Here is a 20,145-nt window from a genome sequence, read left to right on the forward strand (position 1 = left end):
AAGGTGTTGAAGACACCATCCTGGCAAGCCATGATGAACTCCTCAGTTTCCGACTTCAGCCCACTCGAACTGAGAAAAGCAAACGTCAGGCGCTTTGATAAGCCAAAGTCTCCAATGTTATTAAAGAAGACCCCATGTAGTGGCTTATCCTTGTGTCTCCGCAGAAGTAAGGTGGTCTCTACGGTTTTTATCTGGGCTTTTTGCTGAACGGGTTCCAACTCGGTGACAGAGTTGTGGTCACCTCGTTCAGAGTCGAAAACTTTATCTAGTTCATCAGCTGCTCGGGCAGCTGCCCTAAGGAGAAATGCTCCAATTCCTGCTCTCTCATGGTCACAGACCATGCAGAGAAGGGGATCCGAACTCCTGACGACTTTACAGGCTGTATCCAGTACCATTCTGTCATGTAGACACTCCAAACTCAAAAGTCCACGGCCTCCCTGTTGTCGGGGGGAGTACAACCTTGGAACGGACGATTTGGGATGCAAACTCCAATAGAGATGCATCATTTTTCGGGTTTTCACGTCGAATTGATACAGCTCCTCCCCAGTCCACTTCACTACTCCAAACGGGTAGAGTAAGATTGGAACGGCAAGCATATTTGTTGCAGGAACTTTGTTCTTTCTCGATAGTTCCGATGACCAGATCTGTCAAAGTTTGTACTGATACTGGCCGAGGAGAGAGTTTTTCACTGCTGTTACCTCTTGTGAGTGGCGTTGTTCCACCCCGAGGTAAGTATACGTCTCTCCGGCATCCAGATGGTGTAGGATGCTTCCATCTACGAGCTGCACATCCTCTCCGTAGTCCCCGCATCGTCCTCTTTTGAGATGGACCATTGCACATTTGTCTATCCCGAATTTCATACCGATAGCATGCGTGTACTCTTCCACCACCCTCAAGGACTGATGGAGATCCTTCTCTCCAGAGGCATAAAGTTTAAGATCATCCATATAAAACAAATGGGTGACCTTGTGCCTCCGGTTTCCGGGGGTGCCACAGTTATACCTCCGAGTGTTTCTGGACGCAACTTATTATTATTATTATAAGACTCGTGAGCATTCGAAATAATATGAAGAATTAAAGGCGAAATGATTTGTATATAATTGTAATTAGTATATGAGTATAAAGCACATATTAAGTAAGATTCAGATAATTAGAAGTATAGTAACAGTGTTACAACATAAAAAGGATGGCGTAGATACAACATGAAAATAAAAATAAAAAAAGAAAAAGACTACGCAAAACACGTGTTGCGATTTTGTAAACTGTCTAGTGGAAATCTCACAATAAAGTGTTACTTGAATAAGATCCTGATAGGTTTAATATCAAGAATGACTCGAGTACTTCCCCGAATAACATTCAGACATTCAATTGTTTGGATAAACTTTCAATTCGTATTTGTTCAAGAACATTAATCCGCAGACAAAGTCGTTACTAGCGCTAATAGTGTCATTCGCAAAACTGACCTCTTCCCACGCTGCCGCACGACAGCAACGTCCTACTCGGAGTTGAATTGGATGGCGCGTCTGAGGCGTCCCGACGGCCGTCGCTGGCACATGTATCGCGAACGCTGCAGGGAGCGGATCGTTCTCGAATCGCGCAAAGAAATCGTACGCGGAATTTGAAAACTCAACGCGAAGTTTTGAAAGTTGTTTGTTAGATATATTCGCAGCATTTCATCACTAGAAAAGGTTTGTCTCGAGTTTTTGTATTCCGGTGAGGGGAAAGTTACGGTTTGTGAATTTTTAGAAGTTTGTTTTGCTTGTCAGTAAGTTGATTTCGAGTGGAATGGAGAAAGAAATCGAATGTATTTCCTGAAGTGTTTCAACATTCTCAAACTAATTTTGTGAAAACATGAAAATACTTTGTAATGTTATTTATTCCGGTATTCTTGTCCATTCAGTGATGATTTTTTTCTTTTCATACAAAATATTCATAATCAACTTCAATGGTACTCATGTGCAATAATCGTTCATGTTGTATATAAGCGATCATTTGCTTTAACTACATAATATTCGGAAACTTTTGAACTGCTTTCAAATATGTTTTTCAACTTCACTTACGAAACGTGTCACCCTATGATGAGAAACCATCAATGAATTCTATGAATTACATTTTTTTCATAATATTGCAACTGAAATTTTGTAATCAGTAACTTTGAAGTACTTTCTCTTCTTGAATTTTATTTTACTAACTTGAAAAAGGAGGTTGTCAACTCGACACGTATGTACCTATGTGTTACCATTGAAATTGAATTCTTTTCATTTATAATTACCTACTTGAAAAAAATTGATCAACTTGACATATGTATATGTAATATCACTGGAACCTGAATATTTTGGCATATAAAAATTATTAAAGCTCCAAGAAATATATAAAGAATATAGATCGATACTTTTTAATACTTCGTGAAATAAGTGTTGAATAATAGTTATATATACAAGGTGACAATTTGAAAACTCACGATGGCTATATCTGAGCAACCAAATTGAATATAATAATATATGTTATTTATTCAAGATCCAAATACAAATGAGAAGTACACATTGAAAGGTCAAATAAATAACGAGATGCTCGATAAGTAAGTGTTGTTTCGAAATACAAATTTGGTGTGAATGGGCATATACTTCATACATTAAAGTAGTTAAAAAAAAATTTAATGAATAACATATAAAGGTATTCGACTACAAACATATTCAATCGTATGTAATCGTAAATGTAATTAAACATGTACATCTATTATAATTTGTCATTATACTTATAATAAAATAAAATAAAAAAACAAACACAATAATGCAATACAAAGACAAAGTCGAAGATTATTTAGCTTTCAACCAGTTCTGTTTAATATAATATATCAATCGTTTGTATTCCTGCATGATAAGAGTGAGACATAGGTATTCAAAACGGTGTTCAATTTTCATTTTCCTTAAAATGAAAATATGAAAACAAATAGTATAATACAGTAACACAATTTTCAACTTAGCGAATATCAAACTTTTAAACAGTTCAGTTCAATACAATATATCATTAATCTATATACCTGTTTGCTAACAGTGATACATCGATATTTAAAAGGTTTTCAGTTTTCATTTTCATTTTCATTATTTCAGTGACTACTATTCTAGGTATTTTCAGAATGTATATTTTAAATTCTTTCTTGAAAGTTATAATGTATTTGATGTCGGTTATTAATTTGGGAATAGAAATTCGTACTTTAGGTGCAATGTATCTGTATGACCTTTGACCAAACGATTTAGCCATGTGAGGTACTATATGTTGATTTTTCTGGCGAGTTTCGGAAAACAACTTCTATAATAGGATGGGAGAAACAAAATTATATAATAGCTAACCCGTTTTAACTTACTCCCTCGCCCCCAGCCACCCGAACTTCTTTATTCTCGAATGGCAACCCCCTACTTGTGATACCTCATCTGAAAGCTCTTGAGAAATGCTCTCCAATGGTATCTTACAAAGCTACACTTGATGTAGTGAGTTTTGAATTAATTTTTTTTCTATTATTGATCTAAGAAACGTTTAAAAATATTCTTCGTACCATTGAAGCATAAATATTAGGACTGTACTAAGACTGTACTATTTTTCTTTATTTCAACCTGAAGTCGGATTATCCCGCGAATTTGTAAGGAAAGTCCTTAAATTATATAAATTTCATTCATATAAAATGTAAATTCTTCATGAACTTGGTAACGATGAACCCAACAGAAGAATTGAATTTTGTGAAATTATGACGGCTAGAATTATCGCAGAAACTCGGCTCATCAAAAATATTTGCATTAGTGACGAGTGAATTTTTTATTCGAATGGGCGGAGTGACGAGAACCCACGACTATTTAGAGAAGGGCATACACAATACCCCGAAATAGTTAATGTTTGGGCTGTTGGGAGATGCAATTATTACTGGTCCATTATCTATAGGAAACGAAATTGAAATGGCGAAATGTATTCTCACATGCTAGAAATATCTATCGAACTTTGCATACTTCATGAATTAGAGAATCAGAGAGACATACAGGAAAATTCATCTTTAGAAAAAAATATTGCATTTTCAACAGGATGGGGCACCTCCTCATCATGTAGTTTCAGTTAGACGATTGTTACATAATAATTATGCTATTCAATGGATTGGAAGAAGAGGTCCTATTCTATTGAATGAATCCTAGATCCCCGAATCTATCTCCTTTTTATTTTTTTCTCTGGGGGCCACCCAGTCGTAACCTGATTCGATAGAGCAACTAAAGGAAGGAGTAATCCAAAACTACCGAGATATTTCCAGAAAAACATTTGCCAATGTACGTCAAGAGTTTCGAAGTAGACTCTATTATTGTCTTGAAAAAAATGAAAATCATTTTGAACATTCCTTAAAATGATAATAGGGAGTGAAATTTCAATTTGAATAAATAGTGTTTTATTTAATAAACCAAAAACTACTGCATGGAATGTAGCTTTATAGGGTACCATTGTAGAGCATTTCTTGAGAGCTTTTAGATAAGGTATCACAAGTAGGAGGTTGCTGTTCAAGACTATAAAGTTGGGTGGCTGAGTGGGGGAGGGTTGCTCAGATATTGTAAGTTTTTATATTGTTACCCTGTATACGTATTTTTTATTCTTGAAAATATATCGCAGACCATGTTATATACTCGCTGATCATGTAGCTTTCCGATTAACGGAGTAATTTCTTGAAATAGGTTAATTTTTCAGTTCATTAATAACACATATTTGGACGTATTCATACTCAGTAACAGAAATAGGGAAAAATTCATGCTGATTTTACATTTTGCACTATATTCTTATAAGGAATGCACTTCTGCCTGCGTTTTGAAAAATAGTGTGAAAACTGGCATAGTAAAGGCTTCAAGATATTCAGTCTAACTCATCGGTTAGTAAAACATGCGTCGAGAAATTTATTGCAGATCTGGCGTTGGGAACCGTGTTTGTGATGAGTTCCTTCGTAGATTATTTGATAAAACAAAAGTTCACGAAACATATTAATAATATTAGGAAATATTATTGTTTGGGAAGGTTTTGGCTTTCTACTTCTCCGTCTTGATACAAAAAACAGTAGGAATCTTTCAAAGAAAGGAAGGAAGAAATCAATTTCGAAAATTGTTACTTCTTTGCATGATCTAAACATCCATGTATAGAGTTAATTTTTCAAATTGATTGCTTTCTTCCTTTCTTTGGAAAATTCCCACATTTTTTTCTATCAAGATGGAGAAGTAGAAACCCGAAACCTTTACAAAAATATCAGGTTGTTTCAAAAGTTTTATCTGTTTTCATGACTCTATTTTAAACTGTAATATCTAAGTGAATATTTATTCAGTTCAATCAAAATTAGTGCGATGTGCACTTTTGCCAACGTAACAGGATCCGATTAATTTTGTCAGCATAAAAATTGGATGCTCGGTATAGATTACAAAATTCTCTATTGAACAGTATACACCAGGACACAGTACTTTTGAAATAACGTAATAACTATGATATCAACGTTGAAATTGTTTTTGGTGGATATATTGATAGAATTGTAGCTTGTGAGATATATTATTATTTTACAAGATATTGTGAAACATTTTGAGGAGTCAGCTATAGGTTGCTTCATTGATTCATTATTGAATCTACAAGTAAACCCTTTTATATGTTATTTGCTGAGGTAACGAACGGATTCATGCAGTTTATCAAATAAATACAAAATGACAATTTGATGTTGAATGGTTAAACCAACAGGTACTTGACAGAAAGTACTACTTCTTCACATGATTCTTCAACCATAAGATTTTGAACAGTTGCGGCTGATAATAATTTAGTGACTGATAATTTTCTGAATGTTGTATCATATCCAGTGAATGCATGAATGAAGAAAGTATGTTTTTTGTGATATATGGAAATTGCATTGAAAATTTTAGTGAAGTTGTGTCTACAGGCATGTATTTTTCAAATAAATAATCGATTGGAGTGATTCTGATATGCACTTTCTGGTATATCTACTCAATCGTCACAGAACACCGTCCTTTCATGGGTCTCTTCAATTTTAGGAACACGAAAAAATTGCAGGGGGCAAAATCTGGTGAATACGGTGGCTGAGACATGTTTGAAGTTTTGTTTTTGGCCAAAACATTACGAACAATAAATGGCGAGTGTGATGCAAAATCTATGTATTTTTATTCCGCAGCACCGGTATTGCTTTTTTCAAGCGGCGCACAACTTAGGATAATACTCCGTATTGACCAAACCATAAGGCAAGAACTTCTGATGCACTACGTCACGGTAATGGAAGAAATCAGTTAGTAAAGTAAAACTTTGATATTTAATCGAACTTGGCGTGCTTGTCTCTCCTGGGCTCTTCCATTGTGACGATTGGACTTTCGTTTCGATGTCATAACTATATACCCATGATTCGTCACCAGTCATGACCCTTTCGAGCAAATCTGGATCGCCGTCATTCAACAATATCCGAGCGATGCTTGTTCGACGGGTTTTCAGTCAGAATTCAGCAATTTTGGAACGAATTTCGCTGCCACACGCTTAACGTCCAAAATTTCGGAAAAAATTTGCATGTCATGAGCCGACCGATATATCGATATCCTCAGCAATATCTCTGATAGTCATGCGATGATCCTCAATAACAATTTTGTTCACTTTCTTAACATTTTCATCGGTTGTTGATGTGCTGGGACGTCCAAAGCTTCGTCATTCACTTTCTCTAAAAAGTTTGTACAGCTTGTGAACATTTCAGAAAATCTGCAATCGAAGTGATTCTTCTCCATAAAAAATTACTCTCGTTAAATCATTCAGCTATTCAGCAGAGATAACTCCATTCGTAGACATTCAACCTCAAATCTTGTATTGAGTTTTTGATTTGCTCTAAAAGAATATCTTTTCACCTTCGATCTCTACATTTTTAATTTGACTTTTCTTTTTACTAATTTACTTTATATGAAGTTGCATCTACCTCCAGAGTGGTGACTGAACAATACATCAGTTGCAGGGGTTGAACTAGTTGACATTTTCTAAAAATTTTACAATGCTTTCAATATTACACTTAGGTCATAATGCGTTGTTGATTGAAGGCGGGATACCATGAGTAAGTCTTTCGTTGGAATATGTATAACACACCTTTCGTCTTCAAAATATTTCAGAATTATCCCCATTTATTATATTTGTATAGTGTTCATAACCTTCGTAACGTGTGTAAATTTATTCCTTAAACTACACCAAACAATTTGATCTTCACAAACTTTATTTTCGAAAATATTTTTGAAAATGAAGTTAGTGAAGATCAAATTTTCAGATATAGTTCGTGAAATTCATATAGATCTTCAACAAGTAACGGCCGAGTCAATCAGAAAAAAAAAGGGGGAATTATCTATTATCATTTACTTTCCTTAGAGTTCAAAATGTATTTGCATTGAATAATTGATGATCGGTTAAGCAGATCATTATCAATGTCCGTGAGAAAATACAACATGTAAACTTTTCAACTGAATTTCTTTCAACTCCATAACATGCTTCGGCCAAAATGTTTCTAAGATAATCAACAAATGTAGATTATAATTTTTGGGTGACTGCTGTGAAAGAAAAAAGAAAACAAGTGCATTTCTCTATAACTTGGTGAACCATTAGTTTGATCAGAACGTTTGACGGGATACCATCAGCATCATTATTTCAGGATTCCATTAGTAAAAAAGCAATTCCTTTTGTCTCTTTTATAAATCTACTCACATAGAAACATCACTTGTTTTCTAACGCTGACAACTCCAAAGAATTATATAAACTCAGAATGGATCATTCGAGAAATTAGATATATAATCAATACAAAAAATATTGGAAAACATAGCTTATGATTCCTCTTTACCTGTGACTAGGCACATTTGATTCCACCAAAGAACTTTTCAACCGATCTAAAATACAGTGCATTTGTATATTAGGTTTTTGATATCGTAGAATAGACAAATTTAGCAAAAACAAAACTTCATGAATTGAATTTGTTTACTGTCTTATTTGGTAATAACTTTTGCCAGAAAGTTCTTCTGCGTAGACAAAATTGGGTACAGAATGTACCAAAAAATAAAGTTTGATAATAAGTTTCATAATAAAGTTTTGAATTCGAATAACTATTACATGTATCATTTCTTTTCTCAGTTCTGAAATTCAGTTGTTGGCAATAGCTACTACATCAAACATTTTCATTACTTGTGCATCTTCAATGGAAAATAAATGAAGTCAAAATATCTCTTACTATTTATTATATTGGGAAAAATGGTTCCAGGAGTTTTATTCAATCACTACCACAATATTATATTCGAGTTTTCATAAAAAATTATTCCATAAATGATATGTCTATTAAATTTCAATTCCCTCACTAGAAACTGAAAAATGTTTTCCAGTAAACAATTCCCTTGATGTAGTGTATGCGGAAATTAGGTCGGATTCAATTCCTCAAAAAGATATCAGTTATATCTTTTGCAAATATTTATTTTTCAATTTCGTTGCGTCGTTTTTATTCATTAGGATTGAACTTTCTGAAGTGGAGGAAGTTGATTCTCGTTTCCGACGTAATCGTAATTGCCCGGGAACAAAAAAATTTCAATATGTATACCGTGTTTACAATATCAAGCGTTGAAATAGATATTGTTGTTTCTTCGTACAAGTAAAAACGTATATGGAAAATATAATGAAACTATCGTATTTTTCGAATGTCAACGATGTATAATAGATGTGAAATTAGCTTAATAATATAGATAGAAAGGTTGGTTGGTTAACAGGAACAATTTTTTGAAACAATTGTTTTTTTGTTGATGTTTTGAGTTGGATCAAACTTTTTTTCAGGTCTCGAAATGTAGTTTCTTCATGTTGATAGTATGACTATTACTATTTTAAAAACCATCACATTACTGGAGTTTTTTCCGAACACCAAACCGTTATTTTAACACCTTGACACGTGTTTCGATCACCAAGTGATCATCTTCAAGGGAAAGATTAAACTAAATATACTTACAATGTTATCCTTATCTATACCATAGATTCCTCTTCTAGGTACCTGCGTCTTCACATTATTGACTACTATTCTATGTAATAGTCAGGTAAATCTAATGATTAAAATATTATTTCAACATACATAGTATTAGATATTGGTCCATAACCGTTATTCATACTATTATTATGTTTACTCATTTCACACTCTCATGGGCATCTAGTTGCCTGTTGTTGTTAACGTGTCTAACTAATCTTAATGGACTGAAGTCTATGGAATGGATTCGTTGCAGAATATGATTGGCGACTGCTGATTTTTCTGGTCTTCCATATTTTAGGTGTGCCAAGTGTTCCTAATATCTCATTTTGATAGATATTTTTGATTGTCCACAATATTTTGAATCGCAGTTCTTACATTTTTATTTCTTCAATTCCAGACTTTTACGAATTCTTGATTTTGTCTTTTGGATTTCCTAAAAGGCTCTGTAGTGTATGACTTGTTATAAAAACCACCTTCATACCTAGTTTTTTAAAAATCTTTCCAAAGTTCTTTTTGTATTGCTGGTATGGAACTGAGATATATTTATTTTGTTTTTCGTTATTTCAAAAAGTTTGTTTTGAAAAGTCGAGATTTCGTTCATTCTTAACCCAAACTTTTTCTTCCTTATTATATCATCTACAATACCCCTAGAGAAACCGTTACTTGCTGTTATTTCTTGTATTGTACGTTTTTCTTTCCTGAACCTCTCATGTGTGAGGGAAAAAGTCAAAAGACGATGCACTAGAAAATGTAGTTCAGCACGTTGTTTCCTTTCTAAATACATCGTAGGTATTCTAGCCCTCCATATTAGTTCCTCATTACCGAAACGTTGAAAAATGGAAGTTGTCCTTTATTTCCTAACTCAATTTTATTGATGGAAATCTGTTATTCAAAAAGGAAACAAAGTCCTTGATATTCGATTTTCAGTTATCGAATATCGCGAAAACGTCATCCATTTCTCTTTGAGAAACCTTTCACAAAGTCTGTTTATTATTTTGCAATATCCGTCGTTTTATCATCCAGGAAAGTAGTTCTTTCTTGGCATGCATTTGCCACAGGAACTGGTAATTAGGAATATTTTTTTAATACGTTTGTATTCTCGATACAGTTTCTGTGTGTCTTGGTTGAATTTGTTCTTCACCGACAAAGGGTAACACTTCATCGGTCTGTAGGCGAATAATTGAAACATTTCAGTGATGGCTTGCAGCTGGTTGAACGGGAAATATCTGAAAGAATTTCCACTATGATGAAACTGGCAGAAATGTCTCCATAGTATAATTCAATGTTTTTTTGTAAAAAAGTTGGGAGAGGTGAATGCTTTGAATTTGATTCAGAACATTTGTATCTTTCCTCAATATAGTCTCAAATTCATGTTGATTAATTATAGTTATTTTATTCGTCATGAGCACATTGCAGCTTGGAAAAAAATGTCTCAGAAAAAAACGAAGTTACCATTTCAATAAAAGTAGAATATAATGGTTGTTTTATTGGAGTATGGAAGTTTCACTCATTTTAAGGTTCTTCTGTTTCACATCTTTTTCACGATCATCTTTGTTTAATACAGAAAGATAACATTAGGACTATCAGCCTATAGAAAAAAAATATAGGTTTTTTACACTTTTTCTCAATATGTAGAGAGCGGAGACTTTCAAAGAAATGGAAAATGAATTATTTAGATGAAGAATGTTCCAATGAATTCAGTTTTTCTCATTACCTCTTTTCAGCGCAAGGTTACGTACACAATGGATTTGGGTCTCACTCATACTGACATCTTAGATAACCGTAAATTAAATTAGCACTTGAATAAAATCAGTTATGACTCATGTTCATGTTGACACTATGAGCAAAGTAGTGTTGTCAACTTTGGAAGAACCCGAAGTGTTACTCTATAGCACCACTGCAAACTTTCATCAATATATTTGTGCCGATTGCGACTGTCGAGGTAGGCCTAGTTCCATAGCAATAGCAGTGCTTTATTAAACAACGCCTCCACGATTTTTCCGACACCTACTAATTTTCATCCGAAAAAGAATTATAACGAAGAGAAAACTTAACGAAGGTAGTAAAAGACAAGCTCTGTACACGAAAAAATAGATAGTACTAACAGCAGTTAATGTAATTATCATTATGCTTCCATGATGCTACCAGTGCGAGCACCATGGTAGCTTTGCACCTTGTTATATGAAGATTCCAAGTAGGAATTCTTTCAGTTTCCCGCACAATCCCAGCGCTCATTTAGGTAACGTAATGTAGGATGATTGAGAAACTCTCTAGTCTGAGAGCGACCATCATGACTCAACTGTGAACAAAAGGCATCGTCAGTGTTTCATCAATACCGAAGAAGTATTGGATATTCATTGCAGTAGGTACTCAAGATGAGTACACAGTAGAACAGTGATGGGCAATGGTGGCCTGAATGGTTTCTTACTCATGTGCAATCCTCCGTAGGTAACGTGCCGGCGCTTAGCAGGTTATCTAAATGAGCACTAGAAGCCTACAATATGCCTGATTCTCTCTGCCACGATCATATGGTATATGGTAACTGAAATTTGTGTTGTATCCTTCGTCTGATATTTTCAATAAGGAACTGCTATGGATCCATGCTCACCCTGACTATCCCAATTGACATATGTTGTACAGTTTGTACAGCCTTGTTACAGCGTTTCTTCATGTCATTCCATGGTTGACAACAATAGGCTACACTCTTTGTGGCAATATGTGCCTGCTATTCCAATGAAGTACAAATTCAGTATGCGAATATCTATGAAGGTATGCCAGTATATTTCCTTCCTGGTTTAACTTCAAGGAACCTGTGAACCTTTGCCGGTAGCTGTAATAGTCTCTCTGGATCGCCAGCCCCGTTATGCTCGCGTAAATATATTTTTTGCCGATTCATTTCGAAATATCTGTGGCAAAATAAATTCTGGTTTGATGCGCTGTCGGATAGCGCTAGCTTGAATAGATGGGCCGCATGTTTTTGTCACCAGTAATCTAATCGTCAGCGATTTTGAACACTGAAGAATGCATCGAACCAGTCGTTGGCTCATTATGCAACAGTCGTCAAGTATTAATATGCGTCATATCAGTAACTGTAATATTTTTACATAAAACTGCATTTGACAGCCTTCAACTATCGATAGCCTGAGAAGACATCTAGTGTCATCGTTTAAATCAGGAGGTCAAGTCAAGTGAAACTGGTACCAGTTATCGACGACAGTCATAGGCGTCAGATATTGACTTTTCCTGAATGCTCCTTCATATATACATACATACTAGGGGTAATACACTGCATGTACTGAACATGCTGAGACTCTCCACACAGGTCATGTATATATTGTGAGTAACGCATATTGATCATGTTTGATGAATACGATGATGTTTTCTTCGAAGATGTTTTTGGATATGAGAAAGACATGGGTCAGGTTAGAAAATTGATTATTAGTTTTCACATTTGAAAATAGCTTAAACAGTTTCACTTAGTTTGTTTGGAGGTGGTTGACAATGTTTCGTGGTGCATTTCATTATTTCACTGAAATCACTGAAAATACCTATAAAAAATAAAAATATTAGCTGAAAAATAACAATTTTAGGTTCACTTAGTGTTATACTGGCATTTATATATCGTTCCTACCCTAAAATATCTCCTGATTGAATCATAACAAATCAGTAACAATATTCGAATCTTTAAATCATTCACACTTAAATTGATGAGATAAAGTGTTTTTCCATGTTACTAAGAACACAAAGTGCTGCATGAAACATCCTGACTCGCAAACATAAGAAAACTACTGAATATTTCAGCATACATCAGATTATTCACTCCCGAATATGAATATATCACTCCCAGATCGGAATGGAAATCAAGAGCCCACATAAATTATTATTTATTCAGAATATGCGACACGAGTTCCGGTGGATTGACATATTCGAATTATTAAAAGTTTCACAGATTTCGAGTAAGGTGCACTGAGGTACTATACTGGGTGTCATTTTGAAATTTTTTCCCCGATATCTTCCTTCCAGAACATGATATGAATTCAATTTTCACGGGGGCAGTTTCATGACACTTTAGATTCTGATGGTCTATCCCATGTTAGGAGTAGATCTTTCCCTTAGAATTTCAAATGAGAAAGGGCCATATCATTTTGAAGGATTTTGAATATTTTTCTGATAATTTTTCTATTCATTTTTTTGTTTTCCATACTAGCAATATAAGCCATCCTCTTTGTCTATTGTCTTTGTTGGATAAAAATTAAAATAAACCTGTTAATCCAATATAATAGGTACTCAAAGCTGTTTACTGAATTTTTTTCATTGTATTTCCACTCAAACAATCTTTTGAAAGGAAATTATTGATATTCATAAAGATATTCAAGCGTACTGAAATATATACGTGTGTGTGAAAGTAATTTCTCTCAACAAAAATTATTCAAATCTGTTTTTTTGATTATTTCAACTCACAAGCTCCCCACGAAAGTTAACGGTTTTATTTTTTTTCAGGATTTTTTGCTATGACTTCGAGACGTTAGTGGCGAGAAAAATTCATGAAATTTATAGAACAATTGAAATTGTGTTAGTGTTCAAAACTTTCCAGAAGATGTTGACCTTTTTTGCGATGGGAACCATACTGCAAGCCGTGCTTCTTATACCAGGTGAGTTGATAAAATTCAGGAAGATAAATATAACTTTTCGATAAAGAAGGTGTTGGAACATTGAACATACCCAATCCCAAATCAAGAGGGAATTTATTGGATGGGCACAATGATCCACTCCTCCACGACGACGTCAACATTCAATATTAAAATGAAATGTAGAACTGGAACCTCTGGTGAACAGTTAATCCAAACAATAGACTGTTTCAAAAAATACTTTTGTCACTGTTCATAGTTCTCATTCCAGACTTTCGGAAGCATCTGAAAATTTGTTGTCGTATATTCTATGGCTATTTCCGAAATCTAATATGCGCTACGTGTTCTTTGAAACGAATTTCAATAGGTCGCTTAGACTGACCGATGTTTTTTGTAATACAGTCACAGAACTGATCGATCTGATTCGTTAGTATATATTGGTTCATACGGAAGGGCAATGTACTTAGAATTGATGTTTTCGAAAAGTCGAAGATTTACGAAGATCTCTAAATTCACGTTTCCTGATAACTGTCTACTATATTTGAAGGATGCCCGTTGCGTTCAGCTGTGTTTCTCAATGACGTATATTTCTTCATTCAAGACGAACGTGGCAATTGTATGAACAAGAAAGTATAGTCCTGCCATAGACTTCTTTCTTTTCAAAGTCTATGCGATAAAATTTTGACACACACAAATACACAAGTGTATTTTTTACTTGTACAACCACCTTGGGCAATTGGTTCCTTGATAATTTATAATAGTGATTGGTGAATTATCAATTCTCTCACAATAATCTGATTTGTCCAATATTACAATCTCATGGCCTTTCGTCTGATTTCAGATATAAAAAATATTTCTCTTTCAATCATTTTTTTACTCGAAAGCATTGATGCGTGTCTGAACGTGAAAGTATACCCTGTTAGATATAAATTCAAACCAGTTCGGAATCAAACCAGTTCGGTGTTGTTTTGAACGTTCAATTCATTTTGAATGAGTATTGCAGTATATGCACGTACATACTTTTATTAATGAATTATTCCTTCTGAAAATTATTCGTTCCCGATATCAATAAATAAACCCCCTATCCCCTTGAAAACTAGATCTGAATCCGTTCTTAACCCATATTGGGTTCTACTTTTATGTCATCATGGAAACTTGGGCTGAAATTAACCATCGAATTGGTAATATTTTCTTCGATTTTCAATTCGAAGAAGATAATTCAACTCGTACATATTTTTTTTCTTGATTATGATTTTTGAAACTGGCATCGATGGTATGTAACTGTTCATTTCATGCCTGGAAAAATATTTCATCAGGATTTTATATTACAAAAAAACTTCTGATATATTTAACGAAAAATAGGAAAAGACATCTGGATTTCTTGAAAGGGTCCTGAATCAAAAACAATAAAAATTGGATAACAAAAATTGGGTGTTTTTTTGGATATATTTTGATGCAAGGAATCAAATATGGTTTATTGATCTTATGGTTTGGGCAACTGCGGATCACCAACACGTCACTAGCTAATGAACCTCTCGAGGCCGTTTCTCGAAATATTTTTATCATTCTCTCTTTACAACGGTGAGATCATCTCTAAACATTCGGGGCTTTTCTCAAGACATTCAAAATTGAATACTCTGAATTCTACTTACTACCATAGAACTTTCGCGATCTCACAAAGCCCAAACTATCTTATGTGGAATTCAATTTAACAATAATGTACTAAGTGTGTATCTTCCCAGTAGAAGAGCAGCAATAACGTTTCAATATGAAACACTGCAGTGCGGTTGGTTTGCACCCCGACAGCGGTATACAAGCTCAAGATTTCAGTATTAACATTGAGGATCCTTTAATGTCTGATATTCACGGAATTATATTAATATCTTCACGTAATTGACAATAACGGATAATGAAAACGGTTAGCGAATTCCATATTCTCGTAAAATAAAATGAGAACTGGTATCCTTGCGAAAATTTTCAGTAGTTAGGTTTAATAATGGATCTCGTTAGATCTAATGTTCATTAGAGGTACAAACGCAAGTCAACACCCCATTTCCCTAAGTAGTATAGAAACGGTTATGCATCGAATTTGTGAATGAAAAATGCAAATATTCAGAGAAAATAAAATGGTAATGCTTAAAAAAATATTTATTCTGCAAATTTAACTTATTTGGTCGATGACATATCCCTTTTGGAGACGTTATCAATCGGATCGACAGAGAACTTAATTCTCGAATATCAAAGGTAAATGAGGCTCCCTGAGGCGGTCAGTTGCAAAACCACGTTTCGACATTGACCGCCGACGAAATTCGTCCTCTGTTTTCCACTGCAGCTCTCACTGCATGGCGAATAATTGAAAAGCAGACCAAACACAACGCATTTATGATTCAGTGGTGCTAAGCTGAACCACAAATGCATTGCTGGACTCAACCGTCCTTAAGCCTGAGTAAATGAGGACAATGACATCTATGTGATCGACAACCTATGTCCATATGAAGTCATCGAAAAACTTTGAGAAACTATCAATGATGTATTTACTAAATGATAATATTATTTTTGAGAATGAATAAGTCAAGCCGCTGTGCGAAAGATCATCAAACTCTCACAGAGGGAAAACATCCCTCTGTGCTTAGGAGAAGATTGACGTGATTTGTTCAACAAAATTCAGGAGGATCTACTTTTTGACAGCTTCAATCTCTCTTCAATCATAAGACCGATCAAAAATCGATGTCTCTGGTGCCAACTTCATTTAACAAGGACTAGGAATCTATGTACGATATTACCAATAACCTCAACATCGATTAAGGAGTCAAACTACCAGATCCTCAACAGTGAGCCAATGCCATCATTGCCAGTGTAATTCAAGATCACCGGTAGGTACCTCACGAAACCAAAGAGAAATCTAAGCGCCACTTTTCAACTGCAATGAGCACTTGAAGCAAACCACCCTAGCTGCCTTGAGTATTCCAAGGTACCAAAATAAAAATGTGCCACCAGACAACTTCTCTCTCGAAATGAAAAACACCCCTTTCATTATGATTTTAAACGTTCATGTTGACCAGTTTCTTGCGTCAATCAAATATTCACAGTAAACACTAACATGTCAACTGCTAATACAAGTCTCCTTTGAAGTTGCTCATAGAAATGTTCAGTTTCAGTTTTCACACTGAAAAGATCACCTATGTTGCTTCAGTGCAATAAACCTACCTGTAAAACGAACACCTCACAGTTTCAAAATATAGATTCCGCAGAGATCCAGTTTAGCGTCAGTCCCATGTACAGTTCGGTAATGAAAACGTTTTATTTGGAATTTTAGAGGTCTTGGTTGAGTTGGCTCAAGTAATCGTACTCTCTCACTCTATGCAGTCTCTATACTTATGAGGACCATTCAGGATACGATTTTTAGGGTTTTGGTGAATATTAAGTAGTCCTGCGAAAAATTGACAGTTCATTCAGATAAGGAATAGATAGATGAGGTAAAAGATATGGTATTATACGAACGAAAGCTGAATATTACAGTATACGAGTAGGGGAAGGGTGGGTATAGTGGCCACTGCGGGCATAGTGGCCACTGGCTATTACTGCACTATACGATGCTGTTACACAGCGACGGACGCGTCAACTATTCCATTAGTACGCCATCTGACAAGTGTTGTAAGTGGAAGCTGTTCTGATCACGAGTTTAAAAATTATTGAATATTTTCATATTTTCAACGTTTTGATTTAAGGTAAGTGTAATTAATTGACTATTATATCTGAACTTTCATACATAATATGGGCAACTGATAGTAACGTCTTGAAAGAGGTGTATTTAGGCTACAAAATTATGTGTCTGTATAACCCGTTGCTCGATTCGTTTAGCGGGCAGTGTGACATTTATGTAATGGCGGCGAAGAGGGCAAAGTAGCCACGTCTATGGCCACTATGCCCGACATAAATTAAAATATACAATAAATTACCATTATTTTATAAGATTATTGCAGCTTCATTTCAGATGAAAACGCTGTGTTATTTTCGTATGTTAATGCTATTTAAGATATACCTACCTAAAACGTTGTTTTGTGCCAGGTGTAGAGATGGTGTCAAAATATCAGAGGAAGAGTCAGCAGCAGTCATGGGACTCCGCAGCGATGCAAAGAGCAATCGATGCCGTGAAGAAAGACGGAATGCCATATCAAACGGCTGCTAAAACTCACAATGTACCTAGAAACACACTTGAACGTCGTGTACTAAATAAAAATCAAGACGCGACCTACAATAAAAAAGTATTAGGCCATTTTCGAGCTGTTTTCAATGAAGACCAAGAACAGCAGTTGGTAAATTATCTCTTTGATATGGAAGTACGTTTTTTTGGAATTAATGTAGCTGACTTGCGCAGCCTTGCTTACCAACTAGCCGAACGGAATAACATCCATCAGAATTTCAGTAAGGAAAAGAAATTAGCAGGCAAAGATTGGGTAACCGGGTTCAGAAAGCGCCATCCTGAACTTGTGTTGAGAAAACCTGAGGCAACATCAGCAGCAAGGGCGCGAGCATTCAACAAAACAAATATAACCAAGTTTTTTAACATTTTGGAGGATGTTCAAAAACAACACTTGTATCTTCCTCATAAGGTTTACAATGTTGATGAAACTGGACTTATGACTGTCCAGTCGAAGTCTTCAAAAGTTTTTGCTCTAAAAAGGCGACGGCAAGTCGGCTCTCTTACATCTGCAGAGAGAGGTGTCCTCTCTCTGCAGATGTAAGAGAGCCCTTGCAGCTATTCCAACTATTGCGATAAAGGGGTTTGAAAAATGTGGCATGCATAGTTCCAATAAATAGACAAACGTTTACCGACGGGGATTTTGCTGCAGCCATGACCACAGAAATCTCTGTTCAAGCTTCTTCCTCTCTTCAAGAAGCTGAAAAGCAAGAATTAGGGATTGAAGATCAAAAGGAAACTTCTACTGTGGTGCCAGAAAAACAGTTTGCAGATTCACTACACAAGATTGCTCGACGTCACGAGACACGACCTGCTAGTAAAAAGAATCCGCCTTCTGGAGAGATAGATTGCCGACCAGCAACCTCTGCAACCTCGCCAAAGCCAAGTACTTCACCATGCCAACCCAGCCCACTGCCTCATTGCAGTAGTACTTCATGTGATTTAATCAGCATCTCCAAGACCATTAGGCCTAATACGTTTGCTGTAAGCCCACAGGATATTGTTCCAATCCCTGAAGCAAATATTATCAATCGAGAAAATAAACGAAAAAAAGAAACAGCTGCAGTTTTGACCTCAAGCCCTTTCAAGATGGAACTAGTAACCGCAAAAGCAGAAAAAGAAGAAAAGGAAAGACTCAAGAAAATAAAGCTGGAACTGAAAAAAGAAAAACAGAGTAAGAAGAGGAATGAAGGAAACAAAAAAAAAAATTAAAGGAAAGCAGGAAACGAAATCAAAATCAGCGAAGCGTGCTTTGTTTAATGACTCGGACAGTGACGTGAGTGATACTGACTGCCTTTTCTGCGGGGACTTATATTCCAAGTCAAGGGAAAATGAAGGATGAATAAGGTGTTCGGACTGTTTACGATGGGCACATGAAGCTTGTGCCGTCTGAGAAGAAGCAGATAATGACTTTCTTTGTGACGTTTGTAAATAAACTCAGTTGTGAAACTTTCTTTTCCTACGACGGTAATAATGTTTTTATTTTGAAAATACACTTTCATTTAGTATACAAATTCAGTTTTTATTTTGTATTTTATATCGGACAAAGTGGCCACATCATGGCCACTTTGCCCAACTCCTAAGGGCAAAGTGGCCATTTGGTAGAGTTGAAGAAAAAAATTTTTTTATAAAAAATTTACCGAGATAAAGTCATAATAAAAATTGCTTTATGTAGCTGAGAATATTGTATATCATATGTTAATATATAGTTTATTTCTTATTTATTTTCTTCACTTTGCCCACAAGGTGGGCAAAGTGGACATGCACTCACGCTGTGCACTCACGCTTTGACAAGCCTCGCAATACAGGATGTTTCAAATTTGATCCTCACCTTTGGGATCTCTGAAATTCCTAAGATATTCGGTGTTTTCAGATGTTTCGTCTTCCGGCCACCATCATCAACTTTTTTATTATATGTGCTGCATTAGATACTTTCTATTTTGAATAGAACAAGATTTTATCGTTTCAATTATGTATCATGAGTTATCATTTATTTTCGAAAAATTGGAAATATTGGAGAAAATTAATTCTCATTTACTTTGATGTTTCTAAATTTGACATTCAATGTCTTTTACACTCAATGACATTCTGTTATTATACAAGTCATCGAATTTTTGGAGAAAAATGGCTTTCACGAATGAAGAAAAAAGAAATATGATAAAAATTCATTACAAATACGATAGAAACAGTCAGTGTTAGGACATCGGAAATGTATTGAAACTGGTATCCCTAAAGACGACAACCACATTGAACTATGTTCAAGTTATTGCATCAAAATCCTACTGAGTTTG

General features: G+C 35.2%; 1 protein-coding gene across 3 annotated transcripts in view; it reads left to right on the plus strand.

Moving 5' to 3' along the window:
• CARPB (Carbonic anhydrase-related protein B) overlaps positions 1–20,145 on the plus strand; it is a 1,001,903-nt gene that overhangs the window by 244,796 nt on the left and 736,962 nt on the right. For 2 of the 3 annotated variants that reach the window (XM_074181445.1, XM_074181443.1), the window contains exon 2: positions 13,526–13,677. In XM_074181445.1, coding sequence (XP_074037546.1) covers positions 13,623–13,677 — 55 coding nt within the window. In that variant the 5' untranslated portion in view covers positions 13,526–13,622. Of the gene's footprint in view, positions 1–1,473; positions 1,689–13,525; positions 13,678–20,145 lie in introns of those variants that run through there. The other variant, XM_074181444.1, reaches the window with a different exon arrangement.

Source organism: Leptinotarsa decemlineata, unplaced genomic scaffold (assembly GCF_025532065.1).
Source record: "Leptinotarsa decemlineata unplaced genomic scaffold, Ldec_3_MD MMD2_tig00026314_RagTag_RagTag, whole genome shotgun sequence".
In the NCBI taxonomy this organism is placed as follows: domain Eukaryota; kingdom Metazoa; phylum Arthropoda; class Insecta; order Coleoptera; family Chrysomelidae; genus Leptinotarsa; species Leptinotarsa decemlineata.